The sequence below is a fragment of the Scomber scombrus genome, chromosome 20 (assembly GCF_963691925.1).
Source record: "Scomber scombrus chromosome 20, fScoSco1.1, whole genome shotgun sequence".
Taxonomy (NCBI): Eukaryota; Metazoa; Chordata; class Actinopteri; order Scombriformes; family Scombridae; genus Scomber; species Scomber scombrus.
This window is the reverse complement of record NC_084989.1, coordinates 8,901,931-8,917,597: the sequence shown is the minus strand read 5'-3', so window position 1 is coordinate 8,917,597 and position 15,667 is coordinate 8,901,931. Positions and strand designations below refer to the sequence as shown.

The 15,667-nt window shown below is 39.6% G+C and overlaps 1 protein-coding gene across 1 annotated transcript; it reads right to left on the bottom strand.

The window, feature by feature from the left end:
• zmp:0000000991 (mucin-2) lies at nucleotides 1–14,226 on the bottom strand. Its single transcript, XM_062441638.1, has 5 exons — nucleotides 14,018–14,226; nucleotides 9,105–9,178; nucleotides 8,833–8,974; nucleotides 6,786–6,846; nucleotides 1–6,056 (listed from the first exon to the last, which is right to left on the bottom strand). The coding sequence occupies exons 1-5, from the start codon at nucleotides 14,122–14,124 to the stop codon at nucleotides 765–767; spliced, it is 5,676 nt and encodes a 1,891-aa protein (XP_062297622.1). The 5' UTR covers nucleotides 14,125–14,226; the 3' UTR covers nucleotides 1–764.
• Nucleotides 14,227–15,667: the final 1,441 nt, after the last annotated feature.

Below are 15,667 nucleotides of genomic sequence, written 5' to 3'. Positions count from 1 at the left end.
TATAACATTTATTTATAAAATAGATATATTAAGAATTTAAGTTGACACTGTGCAAATATTTAGGGTAGCAAATAAGACCAGGCACTGCATAGAGCACTTTATGTTTGATAATAAATGTTAATTATGACATAAAATATTTTATCCCATCACGACAACACTGCCTGTTAAAAACAAGTGGCTACAAAAATAAACAGCTTAATGCTTACAACATTTATCACTATAAAGCTAAATCTTCAAACTTAAAACACAATTGCTCAAATTACCTCAGCACTTATTAAGTAGCAGAATGAAATGAAAAAACCTAAAGATAAGCGAAAATGTCAAAAACCAGAACTTACACAGTAGTTTGATCATTGAAACAACTACACATATGTACTGTACATCTGTCACTGATGCCATGCAACTGTCCAAAGCACAAGCGCTGAACATTCATTATTTATCCCTAAATAGCATACACATACACTTTACTGTACATACTGTACATACATTATAATATCATGCTTACTCAATTAATGTCTTTTTAACATGACAGTAACCACTACATTATAAAACCTATCATGCCGATAAATAACTGTCCCCATCGACTTCTTTGGTGACAATGAGAGAAAACAAAAATAGGACACAAGCGGAGGCCACTTTACACAACAGATTATACCCATCTTTCTTCTTCTCTCCCATGTTCTTCTCCTTTGTCTAAATAATAAAGTTCAAGGATCAGAAAGACTTAAGAGAAGGAAAGATTTATAGCAATTGTTTTTCTGCTTTCATAATTCTGTCTCTTTTTCATCGTCTTCACCTGTTTCTAAGTAATATTCATCATCTGTTGTCGTGTCTGAGCCACTGTCTGAAGACTCCTCAAAGGTAGTGAGGCTGGAGATGTAACCCCTGGAGGGCAAACAACCTCTGGAGGACTGACTCTCCTGTGGCGGTCCTGGTGAGCTGAGCAAGGGGAGGGGAGGAGAGGAATTGCTGGGTTTGGATATGCGTCTGGACACTGGTGACAGAGGAGGTGTTGGAGGTGGGGTCGGTGGACAGTCTGTATCCCATACAAAGTGACAAGTATTCATATTAGGACTCCAGGCTAGGGGGGCTAGCTTTGAAGTTGTAGTACTTACAGGTGGAGCAGCAGAAGCCTCTGAGCTCCAATTTGCCAAGCGCCTGGTCAGTGATCGAGGAAGAGATCTCGATCTCATTTTACCAGGGTTACTAGAGAAATATGGCATATGACAGTCACTGGTGGGTCCACAATCATATTCTGTCCAATCAGGAGTAGAAAAACCATGATAAAAGTCTTTGCCAGTTCCTCCACAAGCCAAGGCAGATTCAGAGAGGTCACCCACACTCATGAACCTGGATCCAGTGGAGATGCGTCCTGTCCCTGAGGGTCGACTGGAGAGAACCGAACTCACAGAAAATGACCGCCCAGGCTCAATACCATACTTTAAGTCTGCATAGGAGGATGACAAATGTTCCTTGTCTGGTCCTGGACCTACACTTGGAGGGCCTGTGGATGCTCGGCTTCTCCTTGATCCCCCCAGGCTGATCCCCTCTCCTGGCTCACGTGGCGAGGAAGATTCTCGGCGATGCTGCAACTTTGGGCTGTAGAAGACACTGTCGTCTGTTACAGGTTCAGGTGAGGAAAATGGGGAGAGAGGGGAAAGAGAGGTGAAGGGAGAGAAGGGGCTCCTAGGGCTAGACGTGGATTTCCTGAACTGAGCAGAATGCCCATCAGAGGGGTTAGAACTCCTACCAGGACTGGGATCTCTACAAGAGAGAAATTGGTTTGATGTTTGTTGTTGATGATCTGTCTTGTCGTACGTGTTTAAGTCAAACTGGTGAGTTGTGGGACTATGGATTGTCAAATGAGCTTGAGTTTTATTTTCAGACGTGTGTTCTGCATAAGCATTTTGATCTTCTTGGTCAGTTTCTGGAGTTAATTTGTCTGACCAAATGGAGAACTCATCTTCTGCCATTATGTTTCCTATAGCCACAGATGGTATGGGAGTGTATCTGTTTTGTGTCCATCTGTTCTCTTCTGTTCCCTTCTCATTGTTCTGCAGCAATTCCTCTCTCTCCTGCTCTAGCTCCTCTAGGGTTTTATCACTGTTGCTGATGTCCTTCATCCCGCTGACAGGAGGTGTTTGGGAGCCCCGCTTCCATTTCCATGGAAATAAAGCATCATCATCAGACCGTTTAGTACTGAATGTTTGCCTCAGTTTGTTAAGGACCTGGTCCATTCTTTTATTAGTCTTGTTGGCCCTTTCCGAGTCTGACCTTGACAAACTGGAGTTTGGGGTGCTGATGCTTTTCTTCAGTACAAAACGGCTTCTCTTTGGGCTTTGTTCATTATTGCTCTCCACTGAAAAAAACCTGCTTTTACTCTCTTTCATTCTTCTGTTGCAGCGTTCGTCATCCAGAGACTGGCTGTCTGTTGAGCTGCTACCACTGGAGCTCTGGCTTGAATGACTGCATGGTTCACCTGCTGCTCCCTTACTCTGAGGTGTGTGTGACTGTTGACTTAACTTGGTCTCCACAGACATTGGTGTGTTTACATTATGTTGCAAAGATACAGGTCCTGTGTTCTTTTGTGCAGCTGTATCTACTTTAGATTTAATGCTGTAAACCAGTGTCTCAGTTACACATGTTGAGTTGTATGCCTCATCATCCTGCAAAGACTTTGAGCTGATATGAACTCTGTTGTCAACAAGTAATATCTGGCCATTTTGGTGATCTTGGCTTATATTCTTGGAATGATTATTATTAACTTGACCTCTTTGTGAAACACCACACACTGAGCTCCCTTGCATAGCAATTTTGCTTTGAGGCAAGGACAAGGACAATGGCTGGGGTGAGTTGATAGGTGACGGGGTCAGTTCGGACAAAGGTATGGTCATATCTGCCACTGGGTCGGTACGTAAGAGAGGATGTGGGGTGTTATTTGACTGAGAGGGTTGTTGGAAGAGGGGTGATCTGGGTGTTATATTCTTAGTTTCTCCTTGTGTTGACCTGGTAGACTTGAGAGTGGAATAAGGAGGGGAGCTGTAACGAAGCAAATAACCAGTTGAAAAGTCAGGAGGGAGGGCGAGAGGTGCAGGGAAACGGCACTGGGCTGTGCCAGACTCCACTGATTGCGTCCGCTCCTTTCTGGATGCGGCTGATTCTCTTCTTCCCTGGTCAAAAGTCATAGTGTCATTAGATCTTTGCTTGGTTCTTTCTCGTTCTCTGGATGTTAAATCAGAGTCAGATGATAAAGATCGATACTTCTCTCCTCTTCTTACCTCTATGTTAGAGGTTTTGGGTGTAGGATTGCAAAGCTGAGATGTACTTGTGGATGAACTGCTTGATCTTAGAAAGGAGAAGATGGATGGAGCCCTAATGCTTCGTGGAGATAGAGATCTTGTTGGAGATGGATCTGGCTTCTCCAATGAGACAGGCTCAGAATGCTGCTGATCCACCGAATCCTCCCATGTTACTCGCCTCACTCTCTTTCCCTCTGCCCGGGGGCTATGTTTCTTAGGGTCACTTTCTAGGCTGCTAGAGATTGTCCTCCCTTCCTTAAGGTTGGAGGTCTCTGAGTAGATGGGGCTGGTAGTGACTGGGGTGGCAGGGGGGGTTAGGAGAGGGGAGATGGTGATAGTGGTAGGAGAAGATGTGGCAGGATTGATGGGAGGAGTAAGAAGGGATGGGTTGGGGGCAGTTGTGGCTTCAGGACGGCTGCTGGTGGATACACGGCTGTAGTTTGTTTTAGAGATAGTATCGACTGTGGGAATAGAGCTAGATGCAGTTTTAGAGTGGAAAGGCTTGGGGATGGAGGCATAGTTTCTTTCAAAGCCAAGAGGTGAGGTGGTGGCTGTTTGGAATTTGGGTGTTTGTGAAGAAGAGATATTGTATGATGAAGCATTTTGCTTGTTGGTCTGAGAACAAACTGGGATGGGATGGGATTGGAAAGAGGGACTGGTTCTAGTATTTTGGGTCAGGGGGAGACCATAGACAAATTTAGATTTAATAGTTTCACTGTTGAGAACATCGGTGGTCTCAAGAGAGAGAGATTGTTTGGTAAACATTTGAGAGTCCCTGTTGTGAGAAGATACAGGGTTGTTGTTGGTTTTGAGTGGACAATGATTATTTTTGTATTTGATGCTGCTCTCAGTGGGTGTATTTGAGCTCTTGAGATTTAGCAAAGTAGGTGGTAATTCAGTTACATGTGCTGTAAATGAACTGTTGCTTACATCATGCTTGCTGAGATCTTTAGAGTGAATCACTGTTGTTTGCATGGTAGCTCTGTTAATTTTAGTACTGGACGAAAAATCAGGAAAACTATGTGGCTTCTGTAGCTCCCTGTTTAAATTGAAGCCATGCTGCTGTTTGACAAGCCTGTCTGATTCATGGTCACGTGAATCCTCAGTATTTCTTTGTTTGAGGTGGTGTGTTCCCCCCTGTGTCTTCATAACCAGGTTCATGTTACCTTTGCAAACTGACTCTGTTGTGTTGTTGTTTTCCCTGTTATTAGGCATTTGACTACTACATATGTGGTTGTCATTTGGGCTTTGATAGGCAAAGTCACTATTATCATTACAGGGTGGCACTAAGATTGTGTTTGGCTTGTTTTTGATGTTGGTTGTATCATTGAGGGTTAGAGGGGTACTGCCTTCTGGGGTAACTTGTTTCCACCAGGAAGTGGAGGTCAGGGTGGTTCTAGGAATAGAACGAGAATTTAGGAGGGCAGAGGAGTCATATGGGGAATGTCTAGACGAAGACATTGAGGCCTCTGTGAATATGTTTGTACTTTTGTCTGAACCCCTCAAGCTCTGATGCCTTTCTGATGGTCCTCTACTTGGAAATGCCTGTTTGGAACACGAAAGACTGGACTGGGTCTTAATTATTGTTGGATGTTGTTGGGCATAAGGTGTTTCTTCTGTGACTTTGTTGATGGTTGAAGATGAAAGGAAACATGTTTTGGATGCGTCTCTTTCTTTGTAATTGGAAGATGATGGGGAAAAGATATGCCCAGTTTCAGTTCTCCTATAAGACATGGATGACGTTGAGTGGAGGGGCTTCACCCTGTCTTGCTCATTATTATTAAGAAATGTTTGAGAGAGGTGTGTAGTAAACTGTTTTCCATCCCGATCATTGCTCAGAGGTGCAGGGCTTATCCCAGAGACGGTGGGGTTTGGATTAGAGCTCCTGCTATTGGAGTTGAATCTTCTTAGTGACAGAAGAAGACTGCTGGTTGTTGGTTTTGAGCTTAAAGATGAGAGTCCTCCTTGATGACCAGTTTGTAGACTCCTCTTTTGTTCACTTGGATGAAGGGAGTGGGGCGACACAGAGGATGCAGTTGTGGCTACGGGGCTCAATGCACCTGCATCTGTTCTTCTGTTGATCATCCTTCCAGAGTTTACATCCAAAGAGGCAGAGTGAACCATTTTCCTCTTGGATTCATAGTCCAAGCTTACTGGACCACTCTTAGAGGACCAGCCCACTGTGTTACTCCGGGTGCCCAGAAAAGGGACCCTTAGTTGGGCGTGGGATCCATCTGTGAACATCCTCTCCACACCATGTTGGTTCTGAGTCCCCTGAAAGCATTCACGTGGACGGTTTGACTCAATGTTTGTCACATCTTGTAAACTCCCATGGGCTTCCAAATTCCCAGTCCCCTCAAATCTTTTGGTCCGTCGTAATCGGCCACTCCATTGTGGAGCAAGAACTGTTACCACAGTGGAAGACAACATGTTTACATTACGGTCTGACAGTTCCTCAAAATCAGTTTGGTTCTCAAGCCTCGTATAGTCCTTTATATCTAACTCAAATGATCCAGACCCAGTCCTTCTTGGTTGTGATGCACAAAGGGGTGTGCACAAGCCATTGTGTTCTAATAGTTCAAAGTCACTATTTGAAAGACTAGGAGTTATACTCAAGTCCCTGGTAGTCTCCAATCCATTAAAAACAACTGTGATAAAGTCTTCTTCCTTCTTGGCTGGAAATGGTGTCTTCTCTGGTAATGGAGAGTCACTGGCTACATCTATAAAGATGTCTGGTGGTGATGTTTGTCCATTAACCTATAAAGAAAAGATGAATCAGTACAGATAACCAGATGTTGCATGTTAATTTGCAAATTTCAAAACAACTGCTATTTACATTTTTCATAATTTGATATGGAAATAATGTTTTTAATTTATTTTGGCACATTTCTGAATTAATTTCACCATCAAACACTTTATATGACTGGATTTCTATATCCCAGATATTGAACAGGAGAAGAACATAATTTAATCCCTCCCCCCCCTCTCTTTTTCTCATACACACAGACGTGCTCCTCTCAACCTCTCTCAACTTGAGCTTATGATATCATACCATTGCAAATTCTTTGCACTGCAAAGTAAAATGCTTACTGGAATTTACAGCAAGTATGTAACAGTGGCCTGCTATGTAATTTGCAAACTGTGTGCTGGAATAAGCCTGAGCTGCAGCTTCTGTTCCCATTGTGTAGCTATTTAAGAGATTCAGGCCTTGACAAACAGGTTATTTTGACAGACATGATTTCCAAGGACACACACACACATACACCCTGCCCCTTCTTTCTCTGACAACAGTAATCAATCTCAGATGCTTCCAAGAGTACGTAATGTACTACTTCATGCGGTTGTCAAAGCTTTCGGTAACTTTGAACTTTATAGTATATCAAGTACAGTACTGTACATTTTAATGGATTGGGATTATTTTGGTTTAACTTGCTTAAAATTTGCAATTTAACATTTGTATCAGATTTTACAAAGTAAACCATTTACATTACGATCCAGACCACGACAGCTGCTGTTCTCGGTCTCGGGCCTCTGTGGTTCAGTTAAACTGGTAGAACAGGAGAGAGGGGGAACATAAAAACATTACAGGTAATAGTCAAGATTGTTGCTTAATTGTAGATAGTACATACTGTACTGTATGCATGCACTGGTTACCCTACAAAGGAACTAGAAGAGTAACATCAATAAGGGTTACACAAATGTATCAGTTTTCTGGTTCACCAGTCAGCTCTTGGATTTCAGTCATATATCTCTAATATGATGGATATGGTTACTAGGGTGTTTAATTGATTACATATTTGTTAAATAATAAAGCCCTACACAAATGCATCACTTCTCTGGTTCACTGGTCAGCTCCTGGACTTCAGTCATACATCTCTGATATTATGGATATGGTTACTAGGGTGCTTTATTGATTACATATTTGTTAAATAAAAAAGGGTTGAACAAACATGTTTTCTGATAGTTATTGCTGTGCGTGTTATGCACATTAAAAATGAACATGGTAAAAGTTAAATATGACAAAACAGTTAATTATCTAGGTTACATGTGAGGTTTACTTTTGTTACACATTTAATGTTTGTGGGAACAGAGAATGTTCTCCCTGTGATATGTGTTGAACTCTCCACTCATCATATACTGTATGAGCGAAAATGAAAATAAACAGTTTCATTGCTGAGATAAACCACAGTCAAATGTTTTACATTATCACAGCAATAAAACTTGATAGTATAGGTAAATGGTGTGTTATGTCTGGTCTTGCAAAAGCTGCATTTCATATGATTCCTGGTTTCCTGAAATGTTTTGGTGTGAAACATTTGAGGGATCAGATGTCAAACATTTGCCACAGCAATGCTGATCAACAAGATGGTCAGCATTCCTATCCAATGTCACTCTCTCTTTACTCAAGTTTTCTCAGTCACACCTCATACACATAGAAAAGCATTAGAAAATGGCAGCACACGGATCATGCACATACTGTACACACACAGTGCAAGATGTCTATATAAGGCCATGTTCAATGATAAGAAAAGACAGCAGGTGAGCAGCAGGTGAGTAGCAGGCAGTTTAAGTCGTGTGTCCAACCACTGAAGCCAGTTTGATCAATGGCCTCTATTGACCAGCCTAGTTTAATCTCTGGGACACATTGCATCACACACAGGAATGCAAAAGTCCTGAAGGGAAAATGTGCTCACTCACCACACACATGTCAAAACCAATCCATATGCCATATCAAATTATATAAGGAAGTGGCAGCAACTCACAAAAATGACTTCAATTTCACATGTATTGCTCACTTAAGGAAGTACTGCTGTAAAAAATAAATAACAAAAATCAGTAATTAACGGGTAAATGATTTGTGACAGTTTATGACTCATTAACCGTGAGAAGGTGAAATAAAACTTCCTCAACTTGTGGTAAAAGATTCTTATCTTTATGAACTGGATTCCAAGGCGTGATGTATGTCATTCAAACTGATCATTGCAAGTAAACAAATATATATACTGTCAAGACACATGATAACATACAACCTGCATAACACAATCAAGTCCGACATACTCTTACGGGGTCACTTCATTAGGCGCCCTGCTTGTTTATACAAGCAACTGACTCTTCCAGACAGTATGTCACAGGGTGAAGTATGCAGACAAGGTTCAGTGGTTCAGTTACTGTTTGACTCAATGTTGGATGAGACATGTGATTTAAGCGGCCCTGAGCATGGTGCTGCCAGATGTTCCTAATCCAGGCCTTAGGAACAACTCCTAACATGTTGTTCCCTGCAGCTATGACACAAATATATAAAGAGAACAGCCCAGTTTTGAGTAAGTACAGGTAATGGCGAGACTAATTAACAGGCTGCAATAAATATATCACATAACTGACAAATCAAGCCAGCAGTAGTGTAGAGCAGGAGGTTGAATTATGGATTAGGACAAAAAGTATTTAAATCAACTGTGAATAGGGTCAACATGTAATTCACTTGATTTGTTTCCTGGACAAAAAACCTCCTGGCTTTATTCCTTTCCTTGCTCACCTCTGTGGATTGTCAAGGCACGCATTGCTGGAGAGTTTCACAAAGATGCTGGAGGTCAATCTGGGTCTAATATGCTGCTGGTTCTGAATCTTCGAATCACCACATTGAACAGCATCTTCTTTTCTTTGTTCACATATTAGTGCTGCAATATATTCAGAATAGTTGATTGATTAATGGCCACTGCTGCAAATCATCTTAATGTGTGCAGACATATTTCTTTGTATCTTAAATGTTGCGTGCAGCATGTTACATAAGATGTGTGAGTGTTTTACCTTTGTGTGTTTCCTCCTGTCTTTTGGTTAACTGGTGAGAGTGCTGCCAAGTTGTGGTTTCATGACTCTCCTTCCTGCAAAGTTAAGTGAATTAATAGACAGAAACTATGAGGACTGATTAATCATTTAAGTCTCTTACTCATGCAAAAAAGCTAAAGATTGACTGGTGCCAGCCTCTCAAATTTAAGGATATCCCACATTTCTGTATTTTATATCAGTGTACATGTGCATTCAATATATTTTGATTTTTAACAGTTGGTTGGACAAAAGAAAACAACTTAATTTGTCAGCAGCCATTTGTAATCAGTGATTTCCCACTTTTGAGATTTTATAGATTTAATGATAATTGAAAAAAAGAAAAAGAAGATGAATCATCGTAACTTGTTTTTACCCAGGGGGAGTTTTTGTTAACACCCTAAACCCTGACAGTGGCCCAGGTCAACAACAGTCTTGTAGCACCAGCTGCTGTACAGACCCTGTGGTGCATCTGGGAGAATTAGTGCCTTGTGGCAGGGCCTTTCAACAGCGTTAATGTTGTGGTAGATTTGTGGTAGATGGGGTTAACAGGGGTCCCGCTGTAGATACCTACAGCATATCTTTTGATTTATAGCTCCGTTTTTTTCACCTGCTGATATCAATCACAACACTAGACAGATATCTATCCATATCGTGCTTTTCCTCTAATTGTTTTCCCCACATACCCCGTATCAAGTACATTTACAAGCTACTCTTCAGATCACTGTTGTATGCTTCAACATTTATAAATATCTTTATAAAATAACAGTATAAGCTATTAATAAGCTCTACCTTCACAACATTAAAATATTTCTTACAGTCGCATGATACATGATAATGATAATGATGGCCCATTTTGAATAATGAGCATTTTTAGTTCTGATGGTTTAAATACATATTGCTTGTTGCTGTCAATTCTTGTGTAAGATTTTTAATACAGAACTTTTACTTGTAATAAAGTACTTTTCATTGTGGTACTACTACTGTTACTTTGCTCTGTAGTCTTCATAGTTACACTGTTAAAGCACAGTTAAAAACTAGAACTAGTTAACTTTAGGTATTTTAACCTTTTATGTAACAAATTACATGTGCCATTCTCTTGTAGTCTCATTTCTACAGACAGTAAACTAAAATGAATGCAATCAGAGGAAAATGCAACAATCATGCTTCCCTCATGTAATAAGTTCCACAGTGCTGGACTGATAAGCAGTGGTTATGTAATATTCCAACACTGCTCACTCCACACTTTCACTTACAACCAGAGAACAGAGCTAACACACCCACTCACACAGCCACTAAAACATGCTCATTTACTGTTGCAACCCAGTGCTGAACCCACGCCAGTGTGCCAACTGCCAAGCATGACAACACAACAGAGATGAGGCGGTTATCTAAATAAATATATATTGTGTCACTGCAAACTTTGTTAAATAAACAAAACAAATTAAACAACATCAATTATCTATGACAGGTCGTCCCAGTATCACTTTCTCATTTATTATTTCAATTCAGCAGATTTTGTGAGGACAACAGACAACACTGTTCATGAGTCAGAGGCTTTACATAACCTCAAGCATTTCATGTAATCACAAAGTAAAACATTTTGATTTTTCTCTCCCAACCTTTCTTAATAACAAGAAGCATCACGCAGAACGCTATCTCTCCTTACCCGCCTTGCCCTCAGGATCTACTCATTGTTACGCTAATATAAAAGCCTGACATGACATGACATGAGGGGAAAGCAGGTAGATAAATGAGAAGGGAGGAAGATTTTATGTTATTCAACAGCTATTCCAGTGCCAAGTCTTACATGCCTTCTATGATGGTACTGAGTGTTTTTGATCCTAACTTTCCCACAGGCAAGAGGAGTGTATCATGTCCCATAATATCATTACTAATAAACCTGTATCAAGTCATTTCTGGATAGTTTAACCAGTAAATCATGTGTGGCTTGTAATGGTGGAGCATGATTTATCTTACAGCAAATTGTTGTGAGTAGTAGATACTTAGCTGCTGATGTGCAGCTAAGTATCTAAAACTGCAAAAACAATAAGGAGCAATTAGTAGAGCTACAATGATAAGTTGTTTAATTGATTAGTCGATCGACAGAAAATGAATAAGCTATAATTCTGATGATCAAATAATAGTTTTTGTCATTACTTAAGCCAAAATACCAGAATTTAATTTTCAGGTTTCAGTTTCTCAAATGTGGAGATTTGATGCTTTTCTTTGTCATACATGTACAACATACATATACTCAGGTAACTGTCAAAAAATACACAAAAAACAGCAAATATTCATACTTGAGAAGCTGACACCAATGAACTTTTGGGCAGATTTGCTTAAAAAATTACTTAAAGGATTAATCGATTATCAGTATTGCTGGCAATTAATTTTCGACCCATCAACTAATCGAATAATTGCTTTTACTCTTTTTATTTGTTTTAATCAAATATTAATTACATTTTTACTTTTTTAAATAAGCTGAGCTACTCCACAAACTTTCCAGATGCCTCCAAGTTACTCTGGGAAAGAAAGGAATCTGGACTAGAATAAGATATCTGATCAATAACAACTTCATTAATTGATTTATTTCAGTGGAGCAAAAATATAAACACAATTACAAACATTCTCTGGTCCCAGCTTGTGAAATAAGAGGATTTGCTGCTTTTCTTATTATGAAATGACCATCTTTGGATTCTTGACTGAGTCATTCAAAACAAACAATTTGTCACTGTCATCTTGGACTCAAGGAGATTGTGATAGTATTTTTCATTTTTTTCTAGCATCTCTATAGAGTTTGATTATTTTGGAGGGGGAAAAAAATCAGTTTTACATGACTGTTTCTTAAAATGTGTCAGAAATTGAAGATCATAGGCAAGTACAAATTTAGTTTAAGTTGATTGTTATTTCAAAATTCCAATACTGAGGGTAAAATCCATATAATTCCACTTGATCTCTACAGAGGCATCAGTGACCTCTAATCCTGTGTTGACGAAACATAATCAAACTGTTACCTTCAGTCTGTCTTGCGGCCGTGTAACATGCACGTTATCTGGCCTGAGTGAACGGTGTCTCAGTTTGTTTTGATGGTTTGAAAGCGGATGACTAATTGTTATCTTTGAAAGCCTCTTTGGGCTTCAGTATTGTGTGCAGAGTGTCTCATGCAAGCATGTTGGTGTATTCTTCACTTGAGGTCAGCGTGACTGTGGGTGTGTATTTGCCAGCTAACGCTTACATAACCACAAGGATCTAGCCTCAACTAAGTGTGGGCGTGTACCCAACGCTGACAAACGAAGCCTAATGTTCCAACAGCAAATGATTTAGACTCTTAACTTCTGTTCAAGATTCATCCAAAGACAACGTAATGATTTTGCAATGTATACATGAGCGGTAACTAAAGGTGGCAATTACAGTTTAAGACTTGTTCTTTCAGTGTCTGTCAGACTTCCAGGAGAGCTGTTTATCTTTTAACCTACAGTATACATTAGATAAGTATAAAGAAGATAGCTTTAGTAGGTATTGACAGGAGGATGTGCAGATAATCAACAGAGGTAGAGCTCTGGACATGCACAGACAGCAGCTTTGTTTACCAAATGTGGGCCTGGATGTGCATGTATGAGCTTGTCTGTTAAACCATTGAATCTTATTCAAAATACAACTTCAATCTGATGATACCAGTTTAATGCAACAGTGAACTTGATGAACACATTTACTCACACCAACAGGTTCAGGTATCTAAGTTACATGGATAGTGATCGAATAGAGAACCCAGTCCAAACCTACATTCCAAGTAGGGCAGAGCAATATATAAATATTATATTGATACTATGATATGAGATTAGATATTGCCTTAGATATGTTGGATATCACAATATGATGATATAGCTGTAGTCTTTTCCTGGTTTTAAAGGGTGCATTACAGTTAAGTGATGTAATTATCTAAACTTACAAGCTTTTCTATTAATTGCACACACTTATATCCACATGATGATTACTTATCAGAAATCTCATTGCGTAATAGTGAAAGCACCAACAGTCATAGGCTACTACAATATTGTTGTAATATTGAAATCGAGGTATTTGGTAAAAAATATCGAGATAATTGATTTTATTCATATCACCCAGGCCTTGTTTGTCATGTTCTTCTGACCATAAAGAATAGTTTAAAACCACAATTAATAAATCAGTCTTTAAACTTGAAAGCAATAATTATTTGACTTTTATGATTTTAATGATCAATATCATTAAATTATTTTAAGCATATTGACCAGCTCTGGTTCAAAAACTGCTTGGGTATTTCCTATACTCGGTCTCTGAAAGTTATCAACCCTTGCAGGCTAACGTTTCATGAGTTGGGAAAAGCCCACGTCTTACCAGACCTTGTTAAAAAATCTAATAACTTCCGCAAACCACGACCAACTAAAACAAGCCTTATACGAATCTTTTTAATAGGCACGACACCAAAATGTATGTAAACACGTCCAATAAAACATCTTTTAAGCACATATTTACTTTTATCCAAGTTATTCCCGTCTTCTTCTGCTGTCAAATACATTTTGGTGACCAGACCCCAGCTGTGAACCACATTTAAAATGCCAAATAACAGGAATATCTTAATGCCGAATTGCCTTAAACTAAGTCATGAATCGTGAGCTATTTTGGTTTTGCTAATCGAGATGTAGAAGTTTCCAAACAAGCGTTGCTACTTTAAACATGCACATGTTTTAAGTGGAGTCCGGCGCAGCTTTCCTCCCCTTCGTCAGATAAGTTTCCAGCAAGCGAATTAAGGCATGAAAAGTGCTCAGAGACCCTCACCAGCTCGATACGAAGTATGACAAAGATAGAATAGTTACAAACGACGGTAGAAATGGGTGTTAAAGTGTGTTTAAACGTACCTTGCAGTCTGTGTCGCTGCTGCTTGTGCTGTGCTGTACAGAGGCGTAGTTGTCTCTCCTCCTACAACTGAGAGCTCCTCCAACTCTCCTGCGTCATTTGTTGACATCCTATTTTAACCGGTTCAGTAAGCCTTCAACATTTATGCTGTCGAGACGATGCATCTTTAAAAATGTAGTGCAGAATTTAGACCCACTGAGCTGTAAACCAGCCGAGTAGTATGCGTCCATGGTAATGTCACTGTGGAGTTCAAAGTTCAACACTGCCTTTCAGTCACACAGGTGAGCAGCAGGACAAGTGTGACCAATTTCTGCTGCTGACTGTCTGTCCCTTTCTAGAGAAATTTCTCCTTTACTACTTCCTTCTCAGGAAATAGGACACAGTTCAGCTTCTCCTGCTGTTGGATATGACACTCATTTTGTTTATAATTTTACAAACACAGCTTCTGTAATGCGCCAAGGTACTAACTAAAGTCCTTTTTGCTCATAAGTAGTAAGTAATACGTTTTGCACAGTTGTTTTGTGTACATATTCTTAATAAATCACAAGTTGCGCAATGTTACCACTGAGTAAAATTAGCTTAAGTAATCATGAACACCAAGTTCAGGTACAGTAAACTGTGGTGTCAGGTGCCTGCAGGTGCTTTTTAATTCACCCTCAACCCTATATTCAGCAGTGCATGCAGTTCATCTGGTGGCTTTTGTCTTGTCTGTCATCTAAATACATTTATTTTAAATTAAGATGGAAGGTCATATGTGTTTTGGTTGGCATGGTTAATTATGGTTATTCATTTACATAGATTAGTGTTTGTATCTTGAGTGGAGTGGAAAAATACAGCAGGTAACTCTGCTTGTGTTCCTAAGAATAAATACCACATGTCAGTAGTTTTCTCTTTTACTTTATGAAACAGCATAAACATGTTTTTTTTGTTTTTTTGTCCATTAGTCATCCACACCCTTTCAAAAAAAGTCTGCCAGGAACAGCTTTGGCTGGGTTTCCACAGGAAGAACAGCGCCCTCTTCCTGTTTTGACTGACTGTTTCAAACTTTTCATGACATGAAGCATGAAAAAGGGATTTCACTTTTTTAAAATCTGAGTCTTCTGGGAGTATGGTTTCATTGAAAATACTACATAATCATAGGTATCAATCTCACTATAGGAATAAAACATGTGGTTCTGCCCTAAAACCGTACAAGAGATATTATACACGAACTTAACAATGGGTTTTATAATTGGTTACAAGGTCTGTCTGTTCACATTGCAGCAATGACGTCAAACAAATAAACAGGTCAGTGAGGAAATCAAAGCTGAGGGAGGAATGATTTGGAGTGGGATACAGGAAAACACTCACCTATTACCACCCTGTAACCACCCCTTTAAGTATTTCTCAACAATACTCCTACACTGTAGAGCAGTTTAATGTACAAACAGTATGACACAGGGCAAAAGCAACATTTATTTAGCCTAAAAAAGAACACCAATCTAACAAATAAATTCACAGTTACCAACAGTTGCTAAAAAGTATATTGATCCACTTTGTAGATGAGAGAAGTTTGGAAGTTTTGATTAAAAAAATCAGATGCAGAGGTCTGAAATGATTCCCACTCATATTAAGTTCACATAATAGGAAGCTATTCTGTAGTAATATCAGCC

Excerpts from the sequence above, each read along its gene's own strand:
- zmp:0000000991 (XM_062441638.1), bottom strand. The coding sequence starts at position 14,124 with ATGTCAACAAATGACGCAGGAGAGTTGGAGGAGCTCTCAGTTGTAGGA. Across the intron at positions 9,179-14,017 it reads GCAGCGACACAGACTGCAAG|GAAGGAGAGTCATGAAACCA; the intron begins GTACGTTTAAAC and ends TTAACTTTGCAG. Across the intron at positions 6,057-6,785 it reads GTCGTGGTCTGGATCGTAAT|GTTAATGGACAAACATCACC; the intron begins GTAAATGGTTTA and ends TTTTCTTTATAG.